General features: G+C 35.5%; 1 protein-coding gene and 2 pseudogenes across 4 annotated transcripts in view; 2 read left to right on the forward strand and 1 right to left on the reverse strand.

The window, feature by feature from the left end:
* UBAP2 (ubiquitin associated protein 2) overlaps positions 1-27,596 on the reverse strand; it is a 103,247-nt gene that overhangs the window by 58,683 nt on the left and 16,968 nt on the right. For 3 of the 4 annotated variants that reach the window (XM_033121992.1, XM_033121991.1, XM_033121993.1), the window contains exons 2-4: positions 19,624-19,763; positions 5,086-5,163; positions 2,973-3,083 (exon numbers count right to left, since the gene is read on the reverse strand). In XM_033121992.1, the coding sequence (XP_032977883.1) occupies positions 2,973-3,083; positions 5,086-5,163; positions 19,624-19,722 (288 nt within the window). In that variant the 5' untranslated portion in view covers positions 19,723-19,763. The remainder of the gene's footprint in view (positions 1-2,972; positions 3,084-5,085; positions 5,164-19,623; positions 19,764-27,596) is intronic. The other variant, XM_033121994.1, reaches the window with a different exon arrangement.
* LOC117031490 (40S ribosomal protein S3a-like) lies at positions 9,063-9,833 on the forward strand (annotated as a pseudogene).
* LOC117031489 (ATP synthase subunit f, mitochondrial-like) lies at positions 26,259-26,585 on the forward strand (annotated as a pseudogene).

Consider the following 27,596-nt stretch of genomic DNA (forward strand, 5'->3'; position numbering starts at 1 on the left):
ACAAGACAGCTACATAAGATAGAATCCTGTCATCTTAGGTTAACAAGTGGTCCTGAAAAGTTTCTACACAGTCGAGTCAGGACAAGGTACATATATATACAATTTATAATGTCTTTACACTGCCAGACCTAAAAGTACTCAATCATTATGAAGTGTCAGGCTTTCTATTTGAAGAGAGAAAAACATCTTACTCCGTTTCTTTCAGCAAAGGATATACCTTAAAACAAGTGTTGGCTTGTGAACTCTACAAACACTGACAAGAACTTATTTTGGGGGGAAAGCAGCAAAGGAACTTTTAAGGAGCAAGAGGTTTAACACCACAGTATGTGCTAGACAGAATATCACACATTTTGCACAACAGTCCACAAGCATGCACACAGGCTTTTAAAGTAAACCAAATAATTACAAAAGATTTTCTACGGAACTTCTGTCAACCTTTGTTATCTGTATTTTGCTACTTGTTGAACAGGTCTGAAGAAACTCTAAGAGCAATGGTTCTCCCAGACATCACATTTAGTAATCTGAAAAGAAGCTTTCCAGGCCAGCTCATTCAAAATCACTCCTCTACCCCTTCATATCTGCCTAGACCTACACAACACAAACAAATTACAGTGGTACCTCGGTTTTCGAACATCTCCGTTGATGAACATTTCGGTTTAAGAACGCTGTAAATTTTATGGATCTATGGTATCATTAGATAGTAAAATTCACGCTAAATTTGCAGTTTTAGGAGTTGATTTTAAAGGTCTGGAACGGATTAATCCATTTTGCATCACTTTCTATGGGGAAACTGCACCTCGGTTTTCGAACATTTCAGAACTCGAATGGTCTTCCAGAACGGATTTTGTTTGAAAACCAAGGTACCACTGTACTTTAAAAGAAAGAAAAAAAATGTATGTTAATAGAAGGGACTGATATTTCAAAGTTTTGTCACTCAAACAAAAAGCATTATGATGAAACGTTAAGTTCTGTACTTAGGATCATGTTCAATGCTTTCCTTTGTGACAGCTACTCTTACATGAGAAAGACAAACTTATGCTTTAAAATATCATGGACAATTCCACTTGACATTTTTTCAAAGTAATAATTTTGTTTCAGAAGACCTTGGCACAAAGTAAGGTTAGCCAATAGGACAAGATTTGCTTGCTTTCATGGATTACCTTAAATGTTCTTGCTCCTAGCAACCCAATCCTGGTGTTTACATTCTCTGGCACCCCCCCACTCCAAATAATTCTACCCGAATCAGGAGAATATATTCCTTACAGCTGGTTAGCCAGAGGTGCTGCAGAGAGCCACCAGGTAAGAGACAAGGCAAACAGTATGAAAGAAAACATGCACCACAGAATAATCCTAAACAAACAAGGGTTTCTAATGGACTTTCCCTCTGCTTCTGCATTTCCCTCACAGCCCTCTTAATTCCAAACAAGCATGAACCTTTTGTGTCTGTATTCAAGCCCTAATTTGCTATTTTCTGCTCTTTAAAGAAAACAAGCCAGATCTGGCGACCACTATGTGATTTCCAGGTTCAAGAGGTAACCAAAGAAATTTTCTTCATGTAACATTCAGCCCAGAATAACCTCCTTTGGATTCAGTCCCAAATGAGGAGAGGAATAAACCAGAGAGAGAACTGGACTTTTATGACAAAAATTCACCCAACTACCACAGAAAAGGAATGAAATCTGCTGGAGGTAAAAGGATGGCTACAGTAACTAGCATCCCGCCCTACCTCTACCATGAAAAAAAAGAAAGTAGGCCCTCCAGTTAATGATTTAGAAATATTTCATTTATTCAGTGCTTTTATTTTTTAATAAAGAGGGAAGTTCTTCAGTTCATTTTGAAAACAAAGAGCCATTCTACACTAAATCCATTAGCAATGAAGTAAACACATTCCCTATATTTTATAACACCCAGTGAATACATGCCTGTCAGCAAACAAAAGCAATTCAAAACTTTATTTCATCACTTAACATATATTATCCCATTAAACTGACATATTTGATAGTTTACCATGAGAATCAGTGTTATGTTGCATGGAATTTTACCCACTCTTTGCTATCCTTAAATAGTGAAATATGTTCCCAAGTATCTAATTACTTAATTACAAAATTCATTCTCCTTGTTTCATATTAAATAAGAAGATACTCATTATACTTTTGAACTTGTCATGGCAGTTCATTTTTATACAGCCTGACTCTAATACAGCCTATCCCTAAAAATGAGAACCTGATTTAAACCTGAACACTGACAAGGAAGGCACTTTTTGATTTGTTCATCTTTGTACCCCTTTTTAGATAAACCATTATTTGTTTTAATTTGCTCTGACATGGTTTCCTCAGTTTAAAAATACAAATGAAATACTGTGCAATCTCCATGTAAGAATCAAAAGATTAGGGCTGACAATTGCCTCACGTGGCTTTATTTAGTTGCATCCTTCCTAAAATAAAAAGGATGAGGAACTCTAGTGTGACTACACATTCCTCAAACTTTACTAAGCTAAAAAAACTTTTCTCCTTTTATATATCTGTCAAACTGTCACGACAATGTGTCTGTAGAATATTCACACATAAGCAAATAGATATACCAGCAAATCCTGGTTTTCTGTTAGTCTAGAGATATAAGGAGTAGTAAGAGGTGACGACTGAGATGAAGAAACATGAGCAGTGGAGCCAAGAGAAGTTTTTTCAGGTGGTGAAAATGTCCACAGGCCCAGAGAATTTTGGAAACTGTGTAAGGCTGGAGTAGATGACCAAGTTCTCTTTCAAGTCTTCAGATTCTACGACTTCATAAAGAAACCATATATAACAAAAACAGTCATTTCAGGTTAGTGTTCTTTCTGGAACTTAAAACAAATATGGAATGGCACCCATAATCCCCCCCACCCCCACCCCCATATAAGGTGAAGTTTAAAATATGGAATTGTTGACAAATCTTAGCACTGCATATCAATTAGTAATACTTATTAATAATCTTACCGTATCTGAATTCCCTTCTAGCAATATATTGATAGCTTTGTTCACATCTCCATTACAGTCATGTAGGGCCACTATGCATTCATCCTGATTTTTTCCTGTCACTTCCATTAGCTGTTAAAATTATAAAATGGTTAGAAGACCCAAAAACGGTACTTGATATTAATTTTAAGATTCTTCTATATAAAGATAGAAACTCTGCAATACTTCCACATGAAGATGGCCTCTTCTAGACACTGAACTTACAATCCAAGAACAGGTTTACCTGTTTTTTTGTGGCCACTCATGTCTTTTCACCAATATTGACAGAGTCAAACAAATCAGTGCTCCTCCAAGCTGATCAAGTATCAGATTATTAATCAGCAGCATACTCATATATGCGTTATGTCTCTCTATATATGTATGTGTATATATGTGTACACACACACACACCAACATCCTCAGAATACTCAGGATCAGCTGACTACTCAAAGTTGGTACAATGGCCTGGATGCCCCAGAATCTGAACTACTCGAATATTAAGTGGGACTATGTTTCCAAAAGACCAAATGTGAGTATGTGGCCACCATTAACAGAATATCCAGTCCAACTGTGTTGCACAGAGACAAAATTCCCTACGTAGGCTACTATTGCTTGGATTAGGACACACATACATAAGTCATAACACCCTAAGGTCTCACTGGTGGAATTCTGCGGCTATCACAAAATTCATTCCTAGATATACTAAGTTCTCAAGCAATTTCAACAGGGTGCTATGTTTAAAGTAATTTGAAGTCTTGGTGCATTCTCTTTAACAAGGGAAATTAAGCTACTTAACATTTTCATCCTAAGAAACTGTAGATGAGGCACAATACAGATTTCTCAATTATCAGTTAGCAAATGTATGATTTAAGTATCTGTTGAGTTTTAATTATGTTTAATTATTTTAGCATGTACTAGCTGCAGTTCAAAAGAGTTTGACCCCAGCATGTGAAGTGATTTCTCTGTGGTCAAAAAACTAATTAATAGCAAAGCCTACCTGGAATTCAGGTCTCCTGATCTCACAAATACAGCTCTCTTTGCAGTACACCATTCTCTTTCATTTCCTCCCTGTATTATTACACAGCAAAAGTTCTACACACTCTAGAGCTTTCCAGTGCTTCAGTTTTTGAACTATCTACCAATAATGTCAGATTTTTATCAGTGATCTGTACTAACCCAATACCTGTCAAACGCTAATTGTTAAAATACACAATAAGTATCAAAATCCCTCCAGTGACTGGATTAGTGAAAGTTTTAAGTCATCACTTAAAAATCTGAACTCCTGGACCAGTGCTCTTTTTTTATACATCAGCTATGCTATTCAGATAAAGGGCAATATAATACATAGTATGTCTCACAGTGTACATAAACCTCATTCCAGAGAATGAGTTCTGTAATTTTTAATAAATCCTTTTCGTAGTCTTCCAAAAATATTACCATTGGTCTGATGACCGCAACTACATGTAAGAACAAACAGTTTACACATTAAAGGGCTAACAAGCTCACTGTGGGATGTTCAACGCTAAGGAACAATTACTGCTAGACCTCTACCAGGTTGGACTGAGGTAAGAGTTATAATAGATTGGTTTCTAGAATCTTGAAGGGAAAAGAAGATTTATCAGGAAAGAAGAATTTGAAATTAAGATTATGTTATCCAAAAGTCCTCTCAATAAAGTTCTAAGTGCAGATATCACCCTAAAATTTAATTTTATACTTTTCCAACATATGTTTTGAATCACCACCAAGTCTGAAAGGGCAACTCAGCTCTCCTTTAAATTAAACAAAATTTTCTGAGAACCTGCTAAAAACTAAATATACTTTCTATATACTTGTATAGACAATGTCAATGTGCTTTCACAAATGTCTAGCTCGTTTTTCACATTTAATACAACTCAAAGACTCTACTGCCAAGAGGATGAACACATTTAATTCCTTCACTGTAGCTACCAACACAGGTATTTAATCACAAGTTCAAAATACAGTTGAGACTAAGCAAAAAGCATACTTTAAAATTAAAATCTCTAGTAAAATTATCTTTTTAAAGCATAATAAAAATACATTACAAAAATGATAGCATCCTTTGCTAGAAACATACCTGTTTAACATTAGCTTCAAACTCTGAATCATTTTTATCAAAGATCACTTGAGCCAGACGCATCTGTTCAGCTGTTGCCTGGAAAGTACATACCAATTGTTAAAGATTTAAGCACCAAAATTGTAAGTTGGATGCCAAAATCTGATGCAAATAGGTAAAAGCTCTCAAGCACTCCAGCACTATGGTAACAGAAATGCTGATTAAAAAAAAACAAAAGAACGCTGAATTACGACCTCTCAAATGTATACAATCTGTTCCCCTAAGGTAAATAACTATCAAATTAAATAGCATAAAGATCCCATATCCTTTGGCCAAATGACCTAAAGTTCTTTCGTTCATCTACACTGGCCATGTACTCATTTGAATTTTGTTTCTCCTGGGGAAATGGGAGTAACCAGTACAAAAGAAAGTGGAAGAACAGGAAGCAGTGGGAACTACTGCCAGGACACAAGCTTAGAACTACTAGCTTTGCTGTCAAAAAAGCAAAAAAGCTCTAAAAGTTCTAAAAAAGTATAATGGTCAGTTCTAAAGAGAAAAGTCTGTATTTATCTAAATAAAATTTATTTTTAAAGTCACTGTTTTTTAACCACAATTTTTAAAAAATGGTTTAACAAAATTTTTTAAAAAGAAACTTTCAAACACGAAATTAGTCACCTCTGCAGAAAAGAACTTTTCCAGCTGCCTTTTTCCAATCAAAATTCTTTTGAAAAAAATCAGATTACTGAATTTTTGAGGTTTCCTTTTGTGGTATTTTTGGCAACAAAAAATTAGAAAGGCATAAAAAAAAGTTACTCTTGTGCAGTGGGTTAATAATATAACAATTTGGTTTCTTAGCTTTGACTAGGTACCATGGTTAAAACAACAGGAAAACTAGGTGAGGGGTAAACAGTAACCCTCTGTTCTATCTCTGTGCAACTTTCTGGTAAACATAAAATTACTCTAAAACAGCTAACTTTTTTTTCAAAAATTACCCTTGTTAGTTAAAATTTATACTAACTCCCAACATAAATGTTTAAAAAGTTAAACAGTTCAAATTACTGAATGATCCCCACAAGGAGCTAATAATGAACAACTTTTCTTCTCTGCTTTAAATACATGTTTATTTCAAATAATCTCGTAGTTCATAAAGGTAACTGATTATACAAGATCTAGCTAGCTTTAGCTTCTTCCCTCCAATCTAATGGCCAATCCCTTCATCCCAAACTATGCCTGCCTACTGTGACCTCAGTTGAACTCTTTATAGTGCTACTACATTACAGCCAGAGAAATGTTTTTACAGAAACTCAGTGTGTACCCGTACTGCCAATTTTACCTGAGTGTTGCCCAGTGTAAAGGGAAAGGGCCTTACATACACTCTCTATCTACCTGCACATCAGACAATCATTTTCTTGACCCATACCCAACTGAGGAGTCCTAATGCTGAAGCCAAAAGGACCAAAGGCATGAAATAACTGGATGAGGTAAAAGGGAAAAATCAAAGGGGAGGATGAGATCTGGAAAGATGGCACTTCCCATTATACATTTGGGTTTTGGGTAATGGCAACCTTTTATGAATGAAGGTAAACCCTTGGTGCCCCTGATACTGAAAGCCTACATGACTAATTTTTGCCCTCTTTTCTTAACACCAGTATCTTCCACTACCTGGTTATCAAATCTAAAAATCGAACCTTACTCATATTCATTCAGCCTCGCTCCATTTCCAAGCACACTAATGCTGTGTCCCACAATTACATTTCCTTAAATTACAATATTGTCACAGATCCCTCAAGAGAATTATAGAGATAAGCAGTTCAACTAAGGTCACAGCAGGCAGGCATAGGCAGTAATGGTTACTAGGTAACCATCTAGTAGGAAAACTATTTGGCACTTACATTTTTTTCTCTCACATCAAAAACAGAATCCTATTTTTATTTCTTAGTAGGGTAACACACACACACACACACACACACACACACACCAATTTATTGTGAAGATCTATAGCAGGTTTATTGACTGCCTAACAATCCACTGGATAGGTCCTGCCTTTATTTACTCACAAATTTTTCATTACTACCTAAACACTACAGAGATCCATTTTATACCTAATTTGTATATACATCCATGGTAGCTTTCTGAAAAGACAAAGATAAATGTCTAAAAAAAAAAGTTAAAATCTCATACCTTCAGCTCAGAAATGATCTGCACAAAGTCTGCAAAGACGTATACTCCACCAGCAGTATAAAAGAGCCTGCTTCCTCAAAACTTTCCCAACTTTAAAAATGCCAATTTAATCAATAAAATGGTCCCTATTTGGCTTAATTTGTATTTCTTAGATCACTAGTTAAGGGTAAACTTTTAAAAATATACTTATTAATATTGTAATGATAAAGAAACTAATAAGAGCTAGACATCTTCATTTTGCAACCAACAGAATAAAGATTAGTTCAGAAAAGAATCAATATTGTTCACTTTAAGGGGAAAAGCGGGCTACTTGCACATGGTCTCAAAGTGTCTCCACAAAGATTGTTTTTCAGTTGCTAGACAAAACATAGTAACAATAAATTAGAGGAAATGGGCAAAACCTAGACTGAATGATCAAAATCAACATCCTCAATGAGGAACAGACAGATTATCATGTGACTCCACATGTGGTACTCAGAAATACTCAAGGTCAGTTATGTAGCATTCCAATTAGAATTCTAGAACCTGAATATAATCATGAGGAAACATTAGACAAACTAAAATTGAAGAACATTTTATACAATAACTGGCCTATATTTCTTCAAAATTACCAATATTAGAGAAGACAAAGGCTAAGAACTATTTCAGATTAATGGAGACTAAAATGATGTCAAACAAATGGAATATGTGATGATTCTATACTGAAAGGGAGAAACGGGCTATAAAGAACATTACTGGAGTAATTGACATTACGGAATAAGTAAAAATTCCACACTGACAAAACTGGAATATGAACCATAGAGAACACTGTAGCAATGCCAAACTTAACAAAATTTGATAGTGCAACTGTGTCTATATAAACAAACATCCTTGTCCTCAGGAAATACACACTTAAATATTAAAGGGTAAAAGGCAAATTGTATTTAATAAACTCTCAAACGGTTCAGAATTAATGTATGTGTGTATATGTATATACAGACATGACAAAATAATATGACAGAGCAAAAGTGGCACCATGTTAAAAAAATAAGGAGTAGGGATGGCTGATTAGCTCAGTTGGTTAGAGCACGGTGCTCTTAACAACAAGGTTGCTGGTTTGATCCCGTCATGAGCCACTGGAAGCTGTGCCCTCCTTGGAAAAAAAAATATATAAGGAGTATGACAGGTCTCTAAACTACTCTTGCAACTTTACTGCCAAACCAAAATCCCATGGACAACAATATACAACAAAACTAGGTGACAAGGTATCCCTCACAAACCTCAAAATACAAACAAGAAAAACCACCAACAGATACAATATCTGCCTAGTATTAATTTGTGCCATGTCAGGTAAACAGAGGCAAGCACTGGTGTCTGACTGGTCTAAGAACAGGAAAACCCCAAGTAGTTAAGAGGTATTCACTGGAAAGTAAAGTGGGCCAATTTGAGAATAGCAGCTGGCACTGTAGGGCTGTACAGTTTTGACGACTCCAATTATAAGCTAAGTGCCAGGACTGAAGAAAGGTTTCAAAAGGCCGGGATAGTTACTGTCATAAACTCCTGAAACTAACCAGCTAGGGCTCCCATCAAGAGAAACTACTAGGAGTAGAATTATAATTGAGCCACATACACAGGAAAGAAAAAAAAAATCCACAATGAGGAAAGAAAACAGAGCCAGGAAATCTCAGAAAGCAAGCCAACATAATTACATAGAAAAGAGGAAACACTCTTCTGAAATTGGAAAAGCCACTCTGAACCATAATTGCTGTCTAAAAGTCCAAGAAAACTCATTTCACATAAAAATGAGCAATGAAGGAAGGAGCAGAACCAAGGCAGTCGGCAAAAACAAGCACTTTGAAAGGCGACAAGAAGGGAGCCAAGAAGAAAGTGGCTGACCCATTTTCTAAAAAAGATTGGTATGATGTGAAAGCACCAGCTATGTTCAATAGAAGAAATATTGGGAAAACACTAGAACTCAAGGAAACAAAAATCGCATCTGATGGTCTCAAGAGTCCATGAGAAGTGAGCCTAGCTGATCTGCAGAATGATGAAGTTGCATTTAGAAAAGTCAAGATAATTACTGAGGATGTTCAGGGCAAAAACTGCCTGACTAATTTCCATGGCATGGACCTTACCCATGACAGAACGTGCTCCATGGTCAAAAAATGGCAGACCATGACTGAAGCTCACATTCATGTCAAGACTACTGATGGCTATTTGCTTCATCTATTCTGTGGTGGTTTTACTAAAAAGCACAATAATCAGGTTTGGAAGACCTCTTAGGCTCAGCATCAACAGGTCTGTCAAATCTGGATAATGATGGAAATCGTGACCGCAGAGGTACAGACAAACAACTTGAAAGAAGTGGTCAATAAATTGATGCCAGGTAGCACTGGAAAAGACATAGAAAAGGCCTGTCAATCTGTTTATCTGCTCATGATGTCTTTGCTAGAAAAGTCAAAACGCTGAAGAAGCCTAAGTTTGAATTTGGAAAACTCATGGAACTTCATGGTGAGGGCAGCAGTTCTGGACAAGCTACTGGGGGTGAGACAGGTGCTAAAGTTAAACGAGCTGATGGATATGAGCCTCCAGTCCAAGAATCTGTTTAAAATTCACTTTTCATGGTGACAAAACCTATTTGTGAAGTTTAAAAAAAAAAAGATAGAAAAATAAATGTCAAATCACATACAAAATTATTGTAAGAGAAAAAGAATAAGGAGCAGGAGAATACTCCTATAGTCAATGAAAGCATGTCCCCAAAAAAAGAGGGGGAGGGTCAAGAACAAAGCAAAACTGCTATCTTCTGCTTCAAAATGTACTAAAAGATGTTGAGCATGAAGAAAATGATAAAAGACATAAAGGAATAACATGCATTGGGGCCGGCCCAGTGGCTCAGGCGGTTGGAGTTCCGTGCTCCTAACTCCGAAGGCTGCCACTTCGATTCCTACATGGGCCAGTGGGCTCTGCCCCCTGCAACTAAGATTGAACACGGCACCTTGAGCTGAGTTGCCGCTGAGCTCCTGGATGGCTCAGTTGGTTGGAGTGCGTCCTCTCAACTATAAGGTTGCTGGTTCGACTCCCGCAAGGGATGGTGGGCTGTGCCCCCTGCAACTAGAAAACGGCAACTGGACCTGGAGCTGAGCTGCGCCCTCCACAACTAAGACTAAAAGGACAACTTGACTTGGAAAAAAGGCCGGGAAGTACACACTGTTCCCCAATAAAGTCCTGTTCCACTTCCCCAATAAAATCTTAAAAAAAAAAAAAAAAAAGAGTAACATGTATCTAAGTTTTTCCAGTTCAAAAATGAAAATGAAGATTAAACCAGAAGAAACACAAAAATAAACTTTTAACAGTTAATGCCTTAAGAGAAATATCAGGTGAAAGGGGAAAATATTTATAGTAAAAAAGAAATGAAAAGAAAAGAAGAAACGGGAAAAAAGGAAGAGTTTAATATTGAACATAGGTAAAAGAAAACACAACCTGAACCTATGGATAATACAAGTCTCTGAAGAAGAAACAGGGAACAGTACAAATGCTTAAAACTAAAATTCAAGAAAAATGTCAGGAAAGCAAATAACGTTTAAATATGTGAAGAAAACATACCGTATACTTGAGATATCAACCCATAATAACCCACACTAAGACATTTTCTAGTAAAAGATTAGGACTGTAAAATGAAAATATCCATTGGGTATGAAGGCAGAACTGGCAAGAAACTTAATACGAAGAGTATCAATAAACTTGTCAAAAGCAATGCTTTGTGCAAAAAGAAAATAAAGTAACATTTAAGAAACTCAAGTGAAGAAAGTATAAGCCTAGCATTTACAGCCAACAAAATGACTTTATACTCAAGTATAAAGGGCATGAATTGTTACCAGCACCAAAGAACTCAGGTATTATTACCATGAACCTTTCCTGAGGAAGCAACAGCAGCACTGGGTTGAGAAAATCAAAATGACTAGAGACACTGACATAGCATTAATGGTGACTATTAAGCATATACTTATTTTAGAAATAAAACTAAATGATGCCTCAAAGGGAGAAAGAACCATGTTTCCCCGAAAATAAGACCTAGCCGGACAATCAGCTCTAATGCATCTTTTGGAGCAAAAATGAATATAAGACCCGGTCTTATATTATACCCGGTATTACATTATATATTATATATTATAAAGACCCAGTCATATTATAGTAAAATAAGACCGGGTCTTATATTCATTTTTGCTCCAAAAGACGCATTAGAGCTAATTGTCCGGCTAGGTCTTATTTTCGGGGAAACACGGTATAGCATACAATGGATACATGAACAAAGTACTATGTAGATATAGAACTATTTTAAGAAAGGGGGGATTGGGGGGATCTCTGCACTTCCAGATGGCTTGATGGCCGATTGAGCTGCCATGGTTCCCAAAGGCTGTACCCTGAAGCAGTGAGTGCACCTATCTGACATTCAGGCCTGCACTGGCTGTCACATTATCATTTTTCACATGAGAAATCAAATAAAATCTATCAAATAAAATATGCTTTTAAGGGTATTAATTGAAGAGGACTTGTATTAAGACTGTCATAGGGTAAAACCCCATAGTAACTCTCACATAGAAGAAAGCAGATGACAAATTATTGAACTCTAGCAGAGTGACTAATTTACTCTAGATAACCCAAAACATTGGCTATGTAATAGAATAATGGAATGACAGCTGACAATGGTTCCCAGGTACAAGGAAGCATGAGACAAAAAACAGTGAAAACAAGTCTGGCTGTGCAATTCCTGTTGTGTAAAAGGATGCAATCACTTCCCAGGTCCCCACACAGAGTGCCTCTTGGTTACTGAATAATGTTCACCAATATTGATTAAGATCAAGGCCCTCGGGTATACAAGTGTGACGATCCTGCGTGTTACTGTTGTGGGTTTGAAAGCTACTACATACAGAAAGGAGTTAAATCAATTGAACGAAGTAGTTTCCTTGAAATAAGTGTGCAGACAATATTTGATTAGACATTTATTCTATCAACTAACTTCAGATAAAATTTAAAATCCTAAATCCAGAAAATTCTTACACAAATAGAGATTGATGCACAGCTTCCTGTCCCAGCAGAGAGAATTTAAACCTTTATATTTAGTATGTCAAATTCTGATGCCAATGACCACGATATTTTATAAAAACAAACCAATATTTACGGAAGCCTCTGGAATGAAAAAGGAGCCTCTCCTACTTCTTTTTAAAATGTTAAAGGCTGGGCTGGGGAGACACGAAAGTAAGAATGGGGAAAACATGATGGTGGTATTAGTATTGTTATTCTTAGACAATTATACATAAAGTGGGATAAAGCAAATGAGTGATTTTGGCATATTGTAATTTTACCATCTCCAGTTCTCAGGGAACCAGGATTATCAGGATTTACATGTGATATAAAAGTAGTCCTGAATTTGAATGATCAGCATTAACTCATCAGGCATTCTACCTTAAGAAAAAAATTTTTTCAGGGCGGCCAGTTAGCTCAGTTGGTTCGAGCATGGTGCTCTTAACTACAAGGTTGCCGGTTCGATCCCCACATGGGCCACTGTGAGCTGCGCCCTCCACAATTAGATTGAAACAACTATCTGACTTGGAGCTGATGGGTCCTGGAAAAACACACTTAAATAAATAAAAGTTTTTTAAAAAATAAACAGATTTTTTTCATAGCTCCATTCAATGAAGAGACCCATGAACAATGACCAACCCAATAACAATAAACATCAGTAAAGTTACCAGCTTGATGTCTCTAAATACCATTTCCCACTAAAAGATAACAGGGTTCGTTAGAGCAATAGCTGATTCTAGGTAAAAAGCGGGAAGTACCAAGATAAGTATACAAGATAAGTCTGGAATATCTTGTCACACCAGTTTATAAAAAAACTATCAAAGATTTGTTAAAACCAAGTCAAAAAGCACTTCGGGGCCATGACTCAAGAGTCATGAGGATGTAATACACAACACAGGGACCAGAGTCAATAACATTATAACTATGTATGGTGACAGATGGTTACTAGACTTATTGTGATCCCTTTGTAAAGTATATAAATGTCAAATCACTATACTATACGCTTGAAACTAATATTCAATGTCGACTATAGTTAAAAAAAAAAAACCCTCAGGAGACAACTTGAAGAGACTTGCACTGGCCAAAGACGGAGTGATTCAAACTTCAAAAAGGATAACTAAGAATAACTGAAACCCATCAAATGTTTAAATCCATAAATTCGTATTTTAAAAAACACTAATAATTTGCCTTCAGAGGATAACTAACCAATTATTTTAAAAACTGATAAATGTACTCTTTAAAGGTGTGATAGTCATGAAAAACAAGGAAAGATTAAAAACTAGTGAAAAACAAGGAAAGATTAAAAACTACAGAAAAATATCTCTTATCAATATAGAGGAAAATCCTCCACAAAGTCGTAGCAAACCAGCAACATACAAAATGGATTATGATCAAGTGAGGTTCATCCCAGAAATACAAAGTTGTGTAACGTCTCAAAATCAATGTAACATACCGTATTAGGAGAGCATTAGAACAACACGTGATCATTTCACAGAAAAAGCATTTGATATGGTCCAACTACAAAAACCCCACAGCTAACATCATAGTTAATGGTGAAATTGAGTGAAAGCTTTCCCCCGAAGACCAAGAACAGAATATTGGTTCTAGCCAATTGTATTGGAGGGTCTGATTAAAGCAATTGGATAAGTCCTTAAGCAATTAGGCAAGGAAAATAGAATATATGCATAAACTAATTTCTTATGGCTTTTAAGTAGAAAGTATACATATCTCTATACAAACACAGGAAAATGTCCAAATATACACCCTTGCAGTATGTATGCAAACTTGAGAAAAACATATTAAAAGTGTACACAGAATAGGGCCACAGCAATCTGGAAAATAACCATCATGAAATTATTCATCCAGGAAGCACTATCTTTCTATAAGATCAAAAGTTCCTATTATAAAAATGATTAAGTCACAAAGCAGAGCTTCTAGTTTTATTGCTGGGAAGGATGTTAAAGATAGCAATTCAGTTCAACTCTGTAATGTGCCTCTAAGTAACTTACTCATGCTTTTATGTTGGGTGTTAATGGCACAGGCCTCTTAACCACCAGAGGTGTGTAGTGTCCAGTACATCAATCACGCTGACTCTCAGTGAAGGAGGAAGCTATTTTAGCAGTCTAAGACTGTAGCAATGAGGGTCTAAGCTAGTGTGGTTGCGATTAGAAGTAAGGGGTGTAAAGGGAGATGATTTGTGTGTGTGTGTCCTTTTATACTTGAAGACAGAGAAAAGTGACAACATGTGCAAACTGGGAGAACACAGTCCACATAAGAGGTATTGGAAAACTGCAAGAGCCTGAAAAGAGGTACACAAGATGGAAATGAGGTTGGAGGCAAGGTGAAAGCAGTCAGCAGTACATAAATAAAATCACCAGAACCCTAAAGCAGGCAGGATGTCTGCACCAAGAAAACAAAATATAACCAGCAGAACTTTCTGGGATGTGGATGATTTTCTGTACCTTGACAGGGGAGTAGGTAACACAGGTATATGCATACAACAGAAAATGATCTCATATGTTTAAAATGTATCTGTGTAAATTTCACCTTTAAAAAAAGGGAGACCGGAACAAATATTTTTTTCTTTATTTTTTTTAACTTTTTATTTATTTTAAGTGTGTTTTTCCAGGACCCAACAGCTCCAAGTCAAGTAGTTGTTTCAATCTAGTTTTGGAGGGCACAGCTCAGAGTGGCCCATGTGGGGATCGAACCAACAACCTTGTTATTAAAAACACCGTACTCTAACCAACTGAGCTAATCAGCCGCTCAAAATATCAAACTCATGATATGTGTGCTAAAATATTGAGGGGAAAAGTAGATTGATATCTTTAATTTACTTTGAAATGCATCAAAAAATAAGACAGAATGATGGATAAATGTGATAAAGCAAATATAGCAAAAAAAAATAATAACTTGAGTATATGGGTGCTTACTGTACAACTCAACTTTTCTTTGGATTTGAACATATTCATAATAAAATGTTAGTGGAAAAATTTTCAACAGATCAGAAGCAGCCCTGGGGACAGTCAAAAAGAAAATGCAAAGGAAAAGGAGTGGAAACATGTTAAACAGGAGTAAAAATAAAAAGCTAAAAAGAAAAAAATCCAAGAAAGTAAATCGCAAACCACTTGTGGACACTCGATGGATGACTCACTATATAATGTGTATTAGAACAATGTCTGACTGAAGACATTTCAGACAGAAAATACAGCATATAGAATAGAAATGTCACAGAATATTAGACCAAAGCCAGGGACTCTAGCTGTAGTATCTTTCTGATAAAGGATGTAGGATCAATTAAGTTAATAGGTCAGGGGGGTAAGCAGCCACAAATAGCTCTATAGGCAGCACTATTTAAACCTGAAAACTGCCTGTGCTTACTAAATGTACACAAGTAGCAGAAACAAAGAAAGCTTCTCCTGACTCCATTAAAATATCTTTTTTTTTTTTTTTTTGGTTTTTTTATTGGGTAACAGTGTGTTTTTTTCCAGGGCCCATCAGCTGCGAGTCGTTGTCCTTCAATCTAGTTGTGGAGGGCGCACAGCTCAGCTCCAAATCATTTTCAATCTAGTTCAGGGGGCGCAGCCAACCATCCCCTGTAGGAATCAAACCGGCAACCCTGCTGTTAAGAACACGCGAGAGCTTACCGGCCACTCCTAAAATACCTTATAAAATACAACACTCAAGTTGACAGACTTTCACAAAAGATTATAAGTAGAATACTTATTAATAATAACACTTCGTTATAGGCCAACAGTGGGGCTTTTACATATTTCTCTATGTTCAGTTGGATACTGTTTCACCCACACATTTCTAACTGTAAAGTCACTATTCATTACTACATGTAAGGTAAATACCAATTACTAATTATTCAGACTTAGCTTTATCAGCTTAAGTACTATGACTCAAATATTCTTTGCATTTCTCTTCAGTGATATCATCTATTTTGTTCCTAAAACGGTATAAGAACCATCTAGATATAACTTCTGGAAGCACAGCTGATGCACTTAACAGCTATTTAACAAGTGCTGTATTGCAATCAATGCTAACACAGTACATTAATGAGATATAAAGCATTTTAAATCTGAACTTTAAATATTTTTATCTTTGCTAACTACCCTAGTCAAGAAGTAAATTAGTATTAGATAAACAAACCACCAAACATAAATCAGAATATGATAGAAAAATTGCCAGGCTGAGCTCTAGGAAGTGACACAAGTTCTCCACAGCTTGTGAAATCAGAGGAATAAGCAAAAATCAACTGGTAATTCAAAGTTAAACAAGGTTAGTACACCCTCCCCTAAAACAAACATTAGTGACATCTATCATGCAATTATCAAGTTGAAAAAAGACCTTGCCAAGTAAAGCAGCATTACTAACGTCTTCCTCTGGGTCTCTCTTCCATTCATGTGGCTTATACTGAGCTAAGCTACTTTCACAATAAAGAATGTATTGATAGCTTTTCTTTTCTTTTCCTTTTTCAATAAATTTTATTGGGGAATAGTGTGTTTCTCCAGGGCCCATCAGCTCCAAGTCGTTGACCTTCAATCTAGTTGTTGTGGAGGGGGCACCTCAGCTCCAAGTCCAGTTGCCATTTTCAATCTTTAGTTGCAGGGGGCGCAGCCCACCATCTCATGAGGGAACTGAACCAGCAACCTTGTTGTTGAGAGCTCGCGCTCTAACAAACTGAGCCATCCGGCTGCGCCTGATAGCTTTTCTAATGGAGTCAAATGTTTTTGTTGGATCTGTCACCCAGAAATTTTGGAAAATATGATGAAGTAGGATTTTTTTAAGTCATCCTTATGCCCATCACCCAAAGACACATACATCATTAACACAGTCTACTAGACTCTTAAATGTCTTAACAGCAGTGCTACACTATAATTATAATTTTGCATCATTTCTCAGTTGATCAGAAACCAGGCATTTCCCATCATGACTTCAAATATTATAGTCACTTCATAACTTACGTCAAATATATAATAAAAGTTACCCCTTCCTGGTCACACCTTATACAATTTCTAATTCCTTACAACCATCCACTGCAAATATATAAAACACCATTTTATATTTTTAAAAACTAGAGTTTTTATCTGCCCACGATACTAGAGAAACATTAACCAAATGACATCACTTTAACCAAATGATAAAACTGACCATCAGTATATAGGACAAACCTATGTTCTGTTAACCATGATATGATGCATTAAGAACAGATCATCACTTCTGTGCTATTTCTACCAAAAATGCATAACCCTAATCATGACAAAATATCAGACAAAAGATCAAGTCCTTGATCTTACAAGGACTTAATTAGCTAAAAAGGACATTATTGGGACAATCAGGAAAATATGAATACGATCTGTAGATTAATGAGATGATCTCCTGATTTTTGGTAATTGTGCTGTGATTATGTAAAAGGTGGTTTTTTTAAAAAATACTGTACACACTCAAATATTTACAGGTAAAAAGAGAAGCACCACATTTGCAACTTATTCTCAAGAGATGCAGGGGAAAAGGTGTTTGTCCTCTGGAAAGAAGGAGCAAAGGATAAAGTAAAAGAGGTACCAGAGTCAAGGTCTGGATGATATTCAGAAATGTGTACTACACTTGAAATTATTTTCTAAGTCTCAAAGCACGTTTTTTAAAAACTGAGGTGCAAAGAGACTTAAGTAATTCATCTAATTGATAAAGTGGCCCAAACCCAGGTTTATTCAGATTCAAAAGAGCTCATGGTTTTCTCTTTCACATCCTGCTACCTCAATAGGTTATGTCAGAACACCTCTACCATTTGGACATTTAGAACTGGACAGTAATCTTACGGAATAAAACCTCCCCCGCTCCTTTTAAGGTTCTTCCCTTAGGATATACTTCCCAGAATGGGATTAATGGATAAATGAACATGAACAATTTTACTAATGCATAATACTGCTTTGAGAAATTCTCACAATACTTTTATAAAAAGAAAATAAATTAGTTATCTAAAGGTCTAGGAATCCTTCCCACAGCTCGGTTGGCAGTTTTTTCTTCTAATTAGATAAAATGAACCATCCCCAAAGGGCCCATGGAAAAACTCTTAGTGACAACCATTGTGAGGAAGGGAGCCCTCCCTCCTCCAGTCTGGAGACTCTGATTCTCTGGAAATCAGCCCAAGGACTTTACTTGAGTGGGAGACAGAAAGTTTACATTCCCAACATTTCACTTGGCCCTCCTTCAGAAGACGACACTTTTAATCCTTACTGATTTGATAAACAAAAAAATAAAATATCTTTGTTTTAATTTATTTCTTTGATTATTAGCAGGATTGCACCTATGACTGCTCCTAACTTGTATTTCTTTGATAAGAGGCTATTCATGAAACATTCTCTTAAGCATTCATTTATAAAGGGAGGGCCTAGTCTAAAAAGTCCGAATTTTTCCAATAGTCTTTCTTAATCAGTTATGAATAAATATACCTATTAGGGTAAGTGTATTTAGAAGCAAGCATTGAATAACAGAGATGAATGTTTATTGACAGCAGCAAAATACAAAGCTAACATATTTTAAAACGTAATAAAGAATTAAGTAGAGTCCACTCTTTATGTCCCTTAATATCAACAGGACAATTGGGTGTGAATGATTATAAAAAGTACTTGTAATTAGCTATCAAAGTATAGTCAAATCACCAATCTGAAATTATAATGGACTGCATACAGTTTATCTACTTATTGCCATACCGCCTCTGAAAAAAAGACTTGCCAATTTAATGAATAACTTATATAGAAATGTTCGATTTTGTACCAGGTACTGTGTTTAGTATTTCACTTGGATTGTCTCACTTCATTTAAAATAATAATATAAACAAATTGAGAAGGAGGTGCTCTTTAACATCAAATATTTTATACAAATGGATCTTGTTAATTAAAAGACATTCTAAGATTAAAGACTCTACCCATGGAACAACACTTGAAAGAATAAGCAGCTTATCATAAGTTTCTTATAATGCAAATATATCTGTCTCTATCTCAGAGTAGTATTGCTCTATATTCTTTGGATTTTCAAATTACATTCCAGGGACCTAGATTAATAATAAAGAAAAGGAGATGGCCTAGATGCTAATCGGTAGCAGGAAATGTTCAGGATTGAATAGTTAAGGAACAATATCCAACTGCACCTGAATCAGTATTTCCTATTTCCTATTATATACTATATCTAGTTTTTAAAAACAAAGTTTAAAATCCTGAGGTTTCCTATAAAGGAGAAGAACATTAAGGCACATGTGCTCCCTTAATTTCTGTAATTCTAAACAAGATAAACAAGAGTTCCACAAAAACTTACCTGTACTACTTGTTTCTGTAGTTGTGTTGACTGTGTTGCTGAAATCTGTGTTTTTTCCCAAGAACCTCGGGAACGGTCACTGCTCACCGAACTCATCATATACAGTATATACAAAACAACGTATGTACAAAATAGAAAATCTGCAAGAAAGCAGGCATGGTAAGCAAAACTCCCAAATCATAGTAAAAGGTAAGGATAAACTACAAGAATAAGGAAGAAACATGAGATAAAACAAAGGTTCTCTAGAATACAAATTCTCAAGAAAACAACCCACTAGGATTTTAGCTTCTGGCAGCTCTTAAGCCAATTTTACTAATGCAATCTGAAAGTCTAAGATTTACTATTATAGCAATTATAACAAAAATCTCAAATACCAAGAATTTTAACCAGTAATTATTTTACCACTATATGTAGTTACACTACATGTAGTTTTATCTGCTTCTTCCCGTTTGTAGTTGGTATTTGAACCTAAAGACAACACTGCATCCAGCCAAGATTTTATCTGGCAATAATCCAATTCAAAATGTGATATCTAAGAGCTAAAGCCCTGCTCTAAGAATTTAGTAAAGGTCTAAAATATACTTAAAACTTAAGGGCATCTCTGATCGGACAAAATTAAAAATGTAACGGCTCATTTGGTCATGAAACAAAATCTCAGAATTCACAAGCTTTTTTAATGGGTTCTCTACTCCCCTACAAACAAAAGGTAACTGCTCTGTTCCCAAATGCATCAATCAGGGAAAACACATACCCTCTGACCCTCGATAAACTTATACTTAGTCTTAGTACTTTATCAACATACTACCTATGTCCTTTCTAAAGAAAAGGGTTCTCATCAAGACCTGCTGAGATAGTACAAACCCAATCAGCTAATGACAATGTTAAAGGTCTGCTATTTTAGATGAATATAATTAGTACCGTGTTTCCCCCAAAATAAGACCTAGCCGAACAATCAGCTCTAATGCATTTTTTGGAGCAAAAATTAATATAACACCCAGTATTATATTATATTACAATATATATTATATATTATATTATATTACATATTATATAAGACCCAGTCTTATGTTATAGTAAAATATAGTGAAATATTATATAAGACCCGGTCTTATAGTAAAGTAAGACCGGGTCTTATATTAACTTTTGCTCCAAAAGATGCATTAGAGTTGATTGTCTGGCTAGTGGTATTTTCGGGGAAACACAGTAGGAAAACCTATATATCCTTCCCTCCAAACCACATTTAAGAGCATAAATTGGATATAGACTAACCCTCTGTGACCTACAAATATCTACTTGAATCAGCTAACTTAAATATAGCACGTGAAACAATAATGTAAATATTGCACTACACATCAATTTTTTTTTTTAATGTTGAACCTACTACGTTTAAAATTAAAATTGGAATTTAACTGTTTACCACTTACAAGATGATTCAATGGATGAGATATCCAGGAAAGAGGCATACTACACTGCCCTAACTGTTCTAACCCATCTCCTTTAGGCTGTATGCCCTCCCCTCCCCCCATAGGAAAGCCTAGAAGCACATTATCAGCCTTCTCAAGGTCCTCTTTTTAAAGAGGCATAGGGTGGCCAGTTAGCTCAGTTGGTTAGAGCATGGTGCTGGTAGCAGCAAAGTTGCCGGTTCGATCTCGGCATGGGCCACTGTGAACTGCACCCTCCTTTAAATAAATAAATAAACAGATAGATAAATAAATAGGCAGATTTCTCTCTCTGCTGCCAAGGCCCTAAATGGGGAAACCATTATGTATAAAACCAGTATATTCCAAAGCAGAATCATAAACCTACTAGGACTTTGGCGTGGCTCTGTTAGAGCTACTTCAAGGCCTCTGCACTTGAACTTGAAGGAACCTTGCCTCTACAGAACACAGGCTTCAAAACAAAGGGCGAGAGAGGAGTTGGAAAATAGTACATTGAAGAAAAAGTTAAAAAGGGAGCGAGGCAAGTATGGCAAATTGAAAATTTTAATTTAGAACGGTCATAACATTTCAGACTATAGGGAACGTGTAAAAAGTTTTAACAATCCACTTTAATAACAAATCATTTTTACAAAGGGATAGCAGTAAAGCAAGAATACCCACTTGGAAACAATTTCCTTAATATTCTTCTGGTCAAGGAAAGGAAAATTTCTTAATCATATTTCTCAAAGTCTTCATTGCCTATTAAAGTGATATTTATTTATTTATCTGTAAATAAATAATAAGCAAGCACGCACCTCTGTATCTATGCTCATCTCTACCCAGATAATAGCCAACGGGACCCTAAACTGTTATTTCCTTCAGCCTTGCACTCTTACTGTCATCCCCACAGCACTTTTGCATCCACAGCTCCTGGCAAAGGTTAGAAGTTCCAGGTCTTCAAGAGGTACTTCCCAACAAAAAAATACAAAATAGCATACTTTGCCATGTATGATGTGCACTTTTTTGCCCAAATTTGTGAGGGAAAAATAAGGATGCGCATTATATATGGGTGGTACTAATTCCGTTTCCCTGAAAGTTTGGGCCCAAAACGTGGGTGCGTATTATACACGGGGCGCATTATACCTGGCAAAATATGGTACCAATGATAACACACTGGATTGAAACCAGAAATAATGGAGTCTCCCATAAGCGGTTAGCTTTTGAAAAGACCCCGTTTTCCAAGTGTATGATTTAGAGGAATGAGGAGCTTAGTGAAAAAGCAAGAAGCAGTGTGACCACACTGCCACTTCACGCTGAGAGAAATGATCATACAAGCAACAGAGAAAAGGCATTAAAATTGGAATTTAACACTGTTTACCACTTACAAGATGATTCAACATCCACTCAAAATAAAAATTCTTAGGAAACAAGGATATTTCTTTGATAAAAGGGTACCTACATACACATACAGCAAAAACCACACTGAATAATCAATCAAAGGTTAAAAGTACTACTTTTAGAAGACAAACATACTATATGATTTCAATCATATGTGGGACATAAAACAGAAAGCAAGCAAACAAACAAACAAGACAAACGAAAACTCATAGACACAGACAATAAATAGTACTGCAGTTACCAGATGGAAAGGAGGGTGTAGGCAGGTAGAATAGGGGTCAAATATATGGTAACGGTAGGAAACCAGACTTTGAGTGAACACACAATGCAGTATACAAGTGATATAATTACAGAATTAAACACTTAAACCTATATAATCTTATTAACTAACGTCACCCCAGTAAATTTAATAAAATTATAAAAAGATGGCAAAAATAACAAAAATCAGGAGTTGCTGACACAATTGCTTCCTGTTTAAATCGGAGGTCCTGGCTAGCACACTATGGCAAGTGAAAGACACACACTCAAAGATTAGAAAATAATACTTTTAAAAGATCACTTCCCTAGTCACTGTACACAGAAAACCCTAAAGAATCTTCAGATAAATTATTATAAGTTTAGCAAAACTAGATACCAAAAAAAAAAAAATCAATGTACAAAAATTACCTACATGCCATTATATATAACCGTGTTTCCCCGAAAATAAGACCTAGCCAGACAATCAGCTCTAATGCGTCTTTTGGAGCAAAAAATAATATAAGACCGGTCTTATTTTACTATAAGACCAGATCTAATATAACATAATAAATATAATATAATGTAATAATATAGTAAAATAAGACCGGGCCTTATATTCATTTTTGCTCCAAAAGACACATTAGAGCTGATTGTCCAAATAGGTCTTATTTTCGGGGAAATATGGTATATAAATCTACAAAAACAAAAGCAAGGAAAGGATAAACAAATTCTGGTTAGTAGTTAACTTTGCCTAATTAATGGATTGGGATCAGGAAGTGGCACCTGAGGAACTTCAAAGATAATGATTTTTTTTAACTAGATGACAGTATATGAGTATTCTTTGTTTTGTTCTTTATATATATAATCACCAAACCATTGATTATAAACACTTATGTTATAAAATCTCTGAAATCACAATACGTATTACAACCAGCAATATCTAAGATTAAGTATTCTGTCTATATACTCAATATTTAATAAAAAATTTAAAGTAATGTATACTTGAAAACATTACCTTAAAAAAGAACAGTCTGCCCTGATAAATACTCAAACATGCAAAACTAAAATGTAAAGTTTCAAGATCATTTTAACTTTCGGCATAACAATATATAAGTATAAAGGCAAATAATTCAAATAGGAGAAAGATCACATTAACAAATTCTTAGGTTTCTATCAAAGTCCATTTAAAATATTCCAAAACGGGCTACAGATAACTAGGATTATATTTCCAAATACGTTTTACTTATTAACTTTCCTTTGACGTCTACAGTACTTACATGCAATCCATATTTTAGCTCATCAACTCTCTATTTCTTCTGTATTTAACTTGCCTTCCTACCTTAATATCATAAACTAGACCAGAAACTCATTTTATTTTGTTCCTTTCCCTTCTCAGTAGCTGCCTACATAAGAGACATTTGATGAATGTGTATAAATGACATGCTGTAGAAGCTGGTCACTTTTAGAAATTAAGAATGACCTAAGAGTCCAAATCATAGCAGAGCCAATGACTCCAAAAAGAACAATAAATGGAATTCTGTTTTCTAGAACAATCAGTTATGGAGACCTCAAAGCAAGCATTCACATGAGGTGGAAGAGTGTTCCCCTATTTACAAATCTTAATACATTCCAGGTAAATGAAATGACACTATACTAGCATTTCTAGATCTCTTTTGGACCTGTGGTGTATCTTAAATTAAAATAAAGGAGACTAACCACATAATTCAGTGTATCAATTCAAGCATCACAAAAAAATTTGTCCCTGAAGCCTACTTTAGCTTGAAAGGGTTTGACAGGCTTTTTCTGTGTCAGCTGTCCTGATATTATTTACTTATCTTCTCAACAGGTCCTCTGTTAACTGAAACGTTAGACAAAGGCCACAGGTATATTATGGAACTGCCTTTTACGTATACTATAATAGCAAATAACCAACTAACCAGAATTATCTCACACACTCAAAATAGTTTAAAATTTTTGACTATGTTTGAATCTCTCTCTCAGTCAATGAGTACACACTTTGCATCCTTTTCTGAGTGTAACAATTTTGAGATTTTTTTGGTTTGAATTAATTGTTTTGGTTGTGTTATACGAAAGAAAGTTCACTGTTTTGCCATTATTATTTTTAGAGTTTTCTCTTGAGTTTAGTTTTCTCATATATATGAATAAATACATATGAACAAATATATTTTTTAAACTGTGAAGCATCATACAAATGTAAACCATATTAGCATTTCTGAAGTAAAGGGATCGCTTGATTATTTCTAAAATCACCTTGAGCATTAGTACTCTAGAGAGCATTAGTACTCATTAGTAATTGTATCCTAAATATCTAAAGTTAAGCATCCAATCAAAACCTGCCTGGATGAGTGGTGTTCCTACGGTAAAACTTTTTAAAAAATCATTTTTAGTTTACAGTCATGCACCCTGTAACAATGTCTTAGTCAACAATGGGCTGCATCCGCGTATACAACAGTGGTCCCATAAGATTACAATCGAGCTGAAAAGTTCCTATCACTTAGTGCCTTCATAGCGCAATACATTACTCATGTGTTTGTGGTGATGCTGGTGTAAATAAACCTACTGCACTGCCAGTCATATAAAAATACAGCACACACAATTATGTACAGTACATAATACTTGATAATGATAAACGACTGGTACTGACTTACTGTACTATACTTTTTATCGTTATCCTACTCCTAGTTATAAGAAAAAAGTTTGTTGTAGAACAGTATGTTTTGTTACACTAGCAGCACTCATACATCGTGTTTACTACATCTCTTGATTGCATCATCTTGTCTTTGTGCTTGGTTTAATCTCATGCTTTATAAATGTAGTGTAGCCTAAGTGTACAGTGTCGACTTTATAAGTTGACAATAGTGGACAGTGATGTCCTTGGCCTTCACATTCACTCATCCCTCACCCACTAATTCACCCAGAGCAACTGCCGGTCCCGCAAGCTCCATTCTTGGTAAGTGCCCACCCCCTACAGGTGTACCATTTTCTATCTTTTATACCATATTTTTACTGTACCTTTTCTATGTTTAGATATGTTTACATACACAAATACTTACCACTGTTACAACTGCCTGTAGCATTCAGTACAGTAACGTGCTGTACAGGCTTGTAGCCTAGGCTATACTAGTTCAGTTGTGTAAGCGCACAATGATGAAATCATTTAATGACACATTTCAGTGGTGTATGACTGTACTTACAGATTTCTAAACAGTTTTTTTTTTATTGAATTATATGATCCTTTTCCCACTCGTCTTTCTATTGTTTATTCCTCGGTGTCCCCATTTATGAATATAAACTAGGTACATCAAGTATAACAAAATGAGAATTTCTTCTTACAGGAGTGCCATCTGGTGATGAAAATCTGCATGTATGAAAATAAATTTAAGCTAAGTTGAATGGATGCTAAGACTGAGTTTTTTGATTTACAAAAAAATACTTTTTATAGCCTTGATATTACAACCAAACATTTTGATATGATCCTGAATCCTCACCTGTCAATCAGGAAAACTATAAACTCTTTTTATGTTTCAAATTATTAAAATTTTACTAATTCCGGACTCCAAGATGGCGTCAGTCGTACCAATGAAGGACAAGAAACTCATGGATGTCAAAATAGGGGAGCTGCCAAAGTGGATACTGATGCGGGATTTCACCCCTAAAGGTATTGCTGGAGCATTTCAGAGGTTATTACCGGTATTACAACAAGTACGTCAATGTGAAGAAAGAGTGTTGCTGGGGTTTCCATGGTGCTGGCAGCTTACGTGCTTTTCAACTACTGCCGTTCCTACAAGGAACTCAAGCATGAGCAGCGACGCAAGTACCACTGAAGAGGGCTCAGTGTGGAGGACACACACTGCATTCCTGACCATGGCCTTTGCCCAGCACCCCTGAATTCTTTCGTATCCTGACACCTAATAAAAGATGACCTGACTGCTAAAATAAAAATTAAAAAATAAAAATAAATTTTACTAATTCACTGATTCAGTACAAATATTAGGACTTTACAACTCTATTCCAATCATCAATCCTCAAAAACCACAGTTGATAATGAATAGGTCATTAGACTATAAATAATGGCCCCAGTTCCATGGCTGAACCAGAATTGCTTTGTGAAACATGAAAAATGCATGGCTTATTTTAAGGATTATTTTTTGGGAATAATAATTTTTCTTTTTTAATTAAGGTTTACTGCTCTGGGTTATATAGTCATAAAATGCTATTATGAAACTTCATTAGCATAAATATTGCAAATACAATCCTTGTAAAAAAAAAAAAAAAACTTAAAAAAAATAATAATGATGTCCCCAGAACATGCTTCTAAGCATGCCTGTTTGGTAAACAAATTTAGACTAGCTTATTTTCTGTCAATATGACTCTCCACATTAACACTTAAATTTCAGGATAGCTGAATTTCTGTTCATAAAAATAAAAATAAATAAATGCTTAAGATGTTTAGCAAAACATTTCCAGAGATAAAACTGGGAGTTTACAGTGCAAGCACTGTAAAAAAAAAAAAAAAAAAGTGTTACTAAAATCCTCTGGAACGCCATATGATTTCACTTATATGTGGAACCTAAAGAACAAAATAAACAAAACAGAAACAAACTCACAGACAGAGAACATTTTGATGGTTGCCAAATTGGAGTGGGGTTGGGAAGGATGAGTAGAAAGGGGGAAAGGATTAAGATGCACAAACTGGTAGTTACAAATCAGTCACGGGGTTGTAAAATAAAGCATAAGGAATATACTCAATATTATTGTAATAACTAAGTAGGGTGTCAGATGGGTACTAGGTTTATCAGGGTGATCATTTCATAAGTTATATAAATGTCTAATCACTATGTTGTACCTAATATACAAGGTGTGATCAGAAAATACAGTGAATGTTTAAATTTTTTAATT

This window comes from Rhinolophus ferrumequinum, chromosome 12 (assembly GCF_004115265.2).
Source record: "Rhinolophus ferrumequinum isolate MPI-CBG mRhiFer1 chromosome 12, mRhiFer1_v1.p, whole genome shotgun sequence".
Taxonomy (NCBI): domain Eukaryota; kingdom Metazoa; phylum Chordata; class Mammalia; order Chiroptera; family Rhinolophidae; genus Rhinolophus; species Rhinolophus ferrumequinum.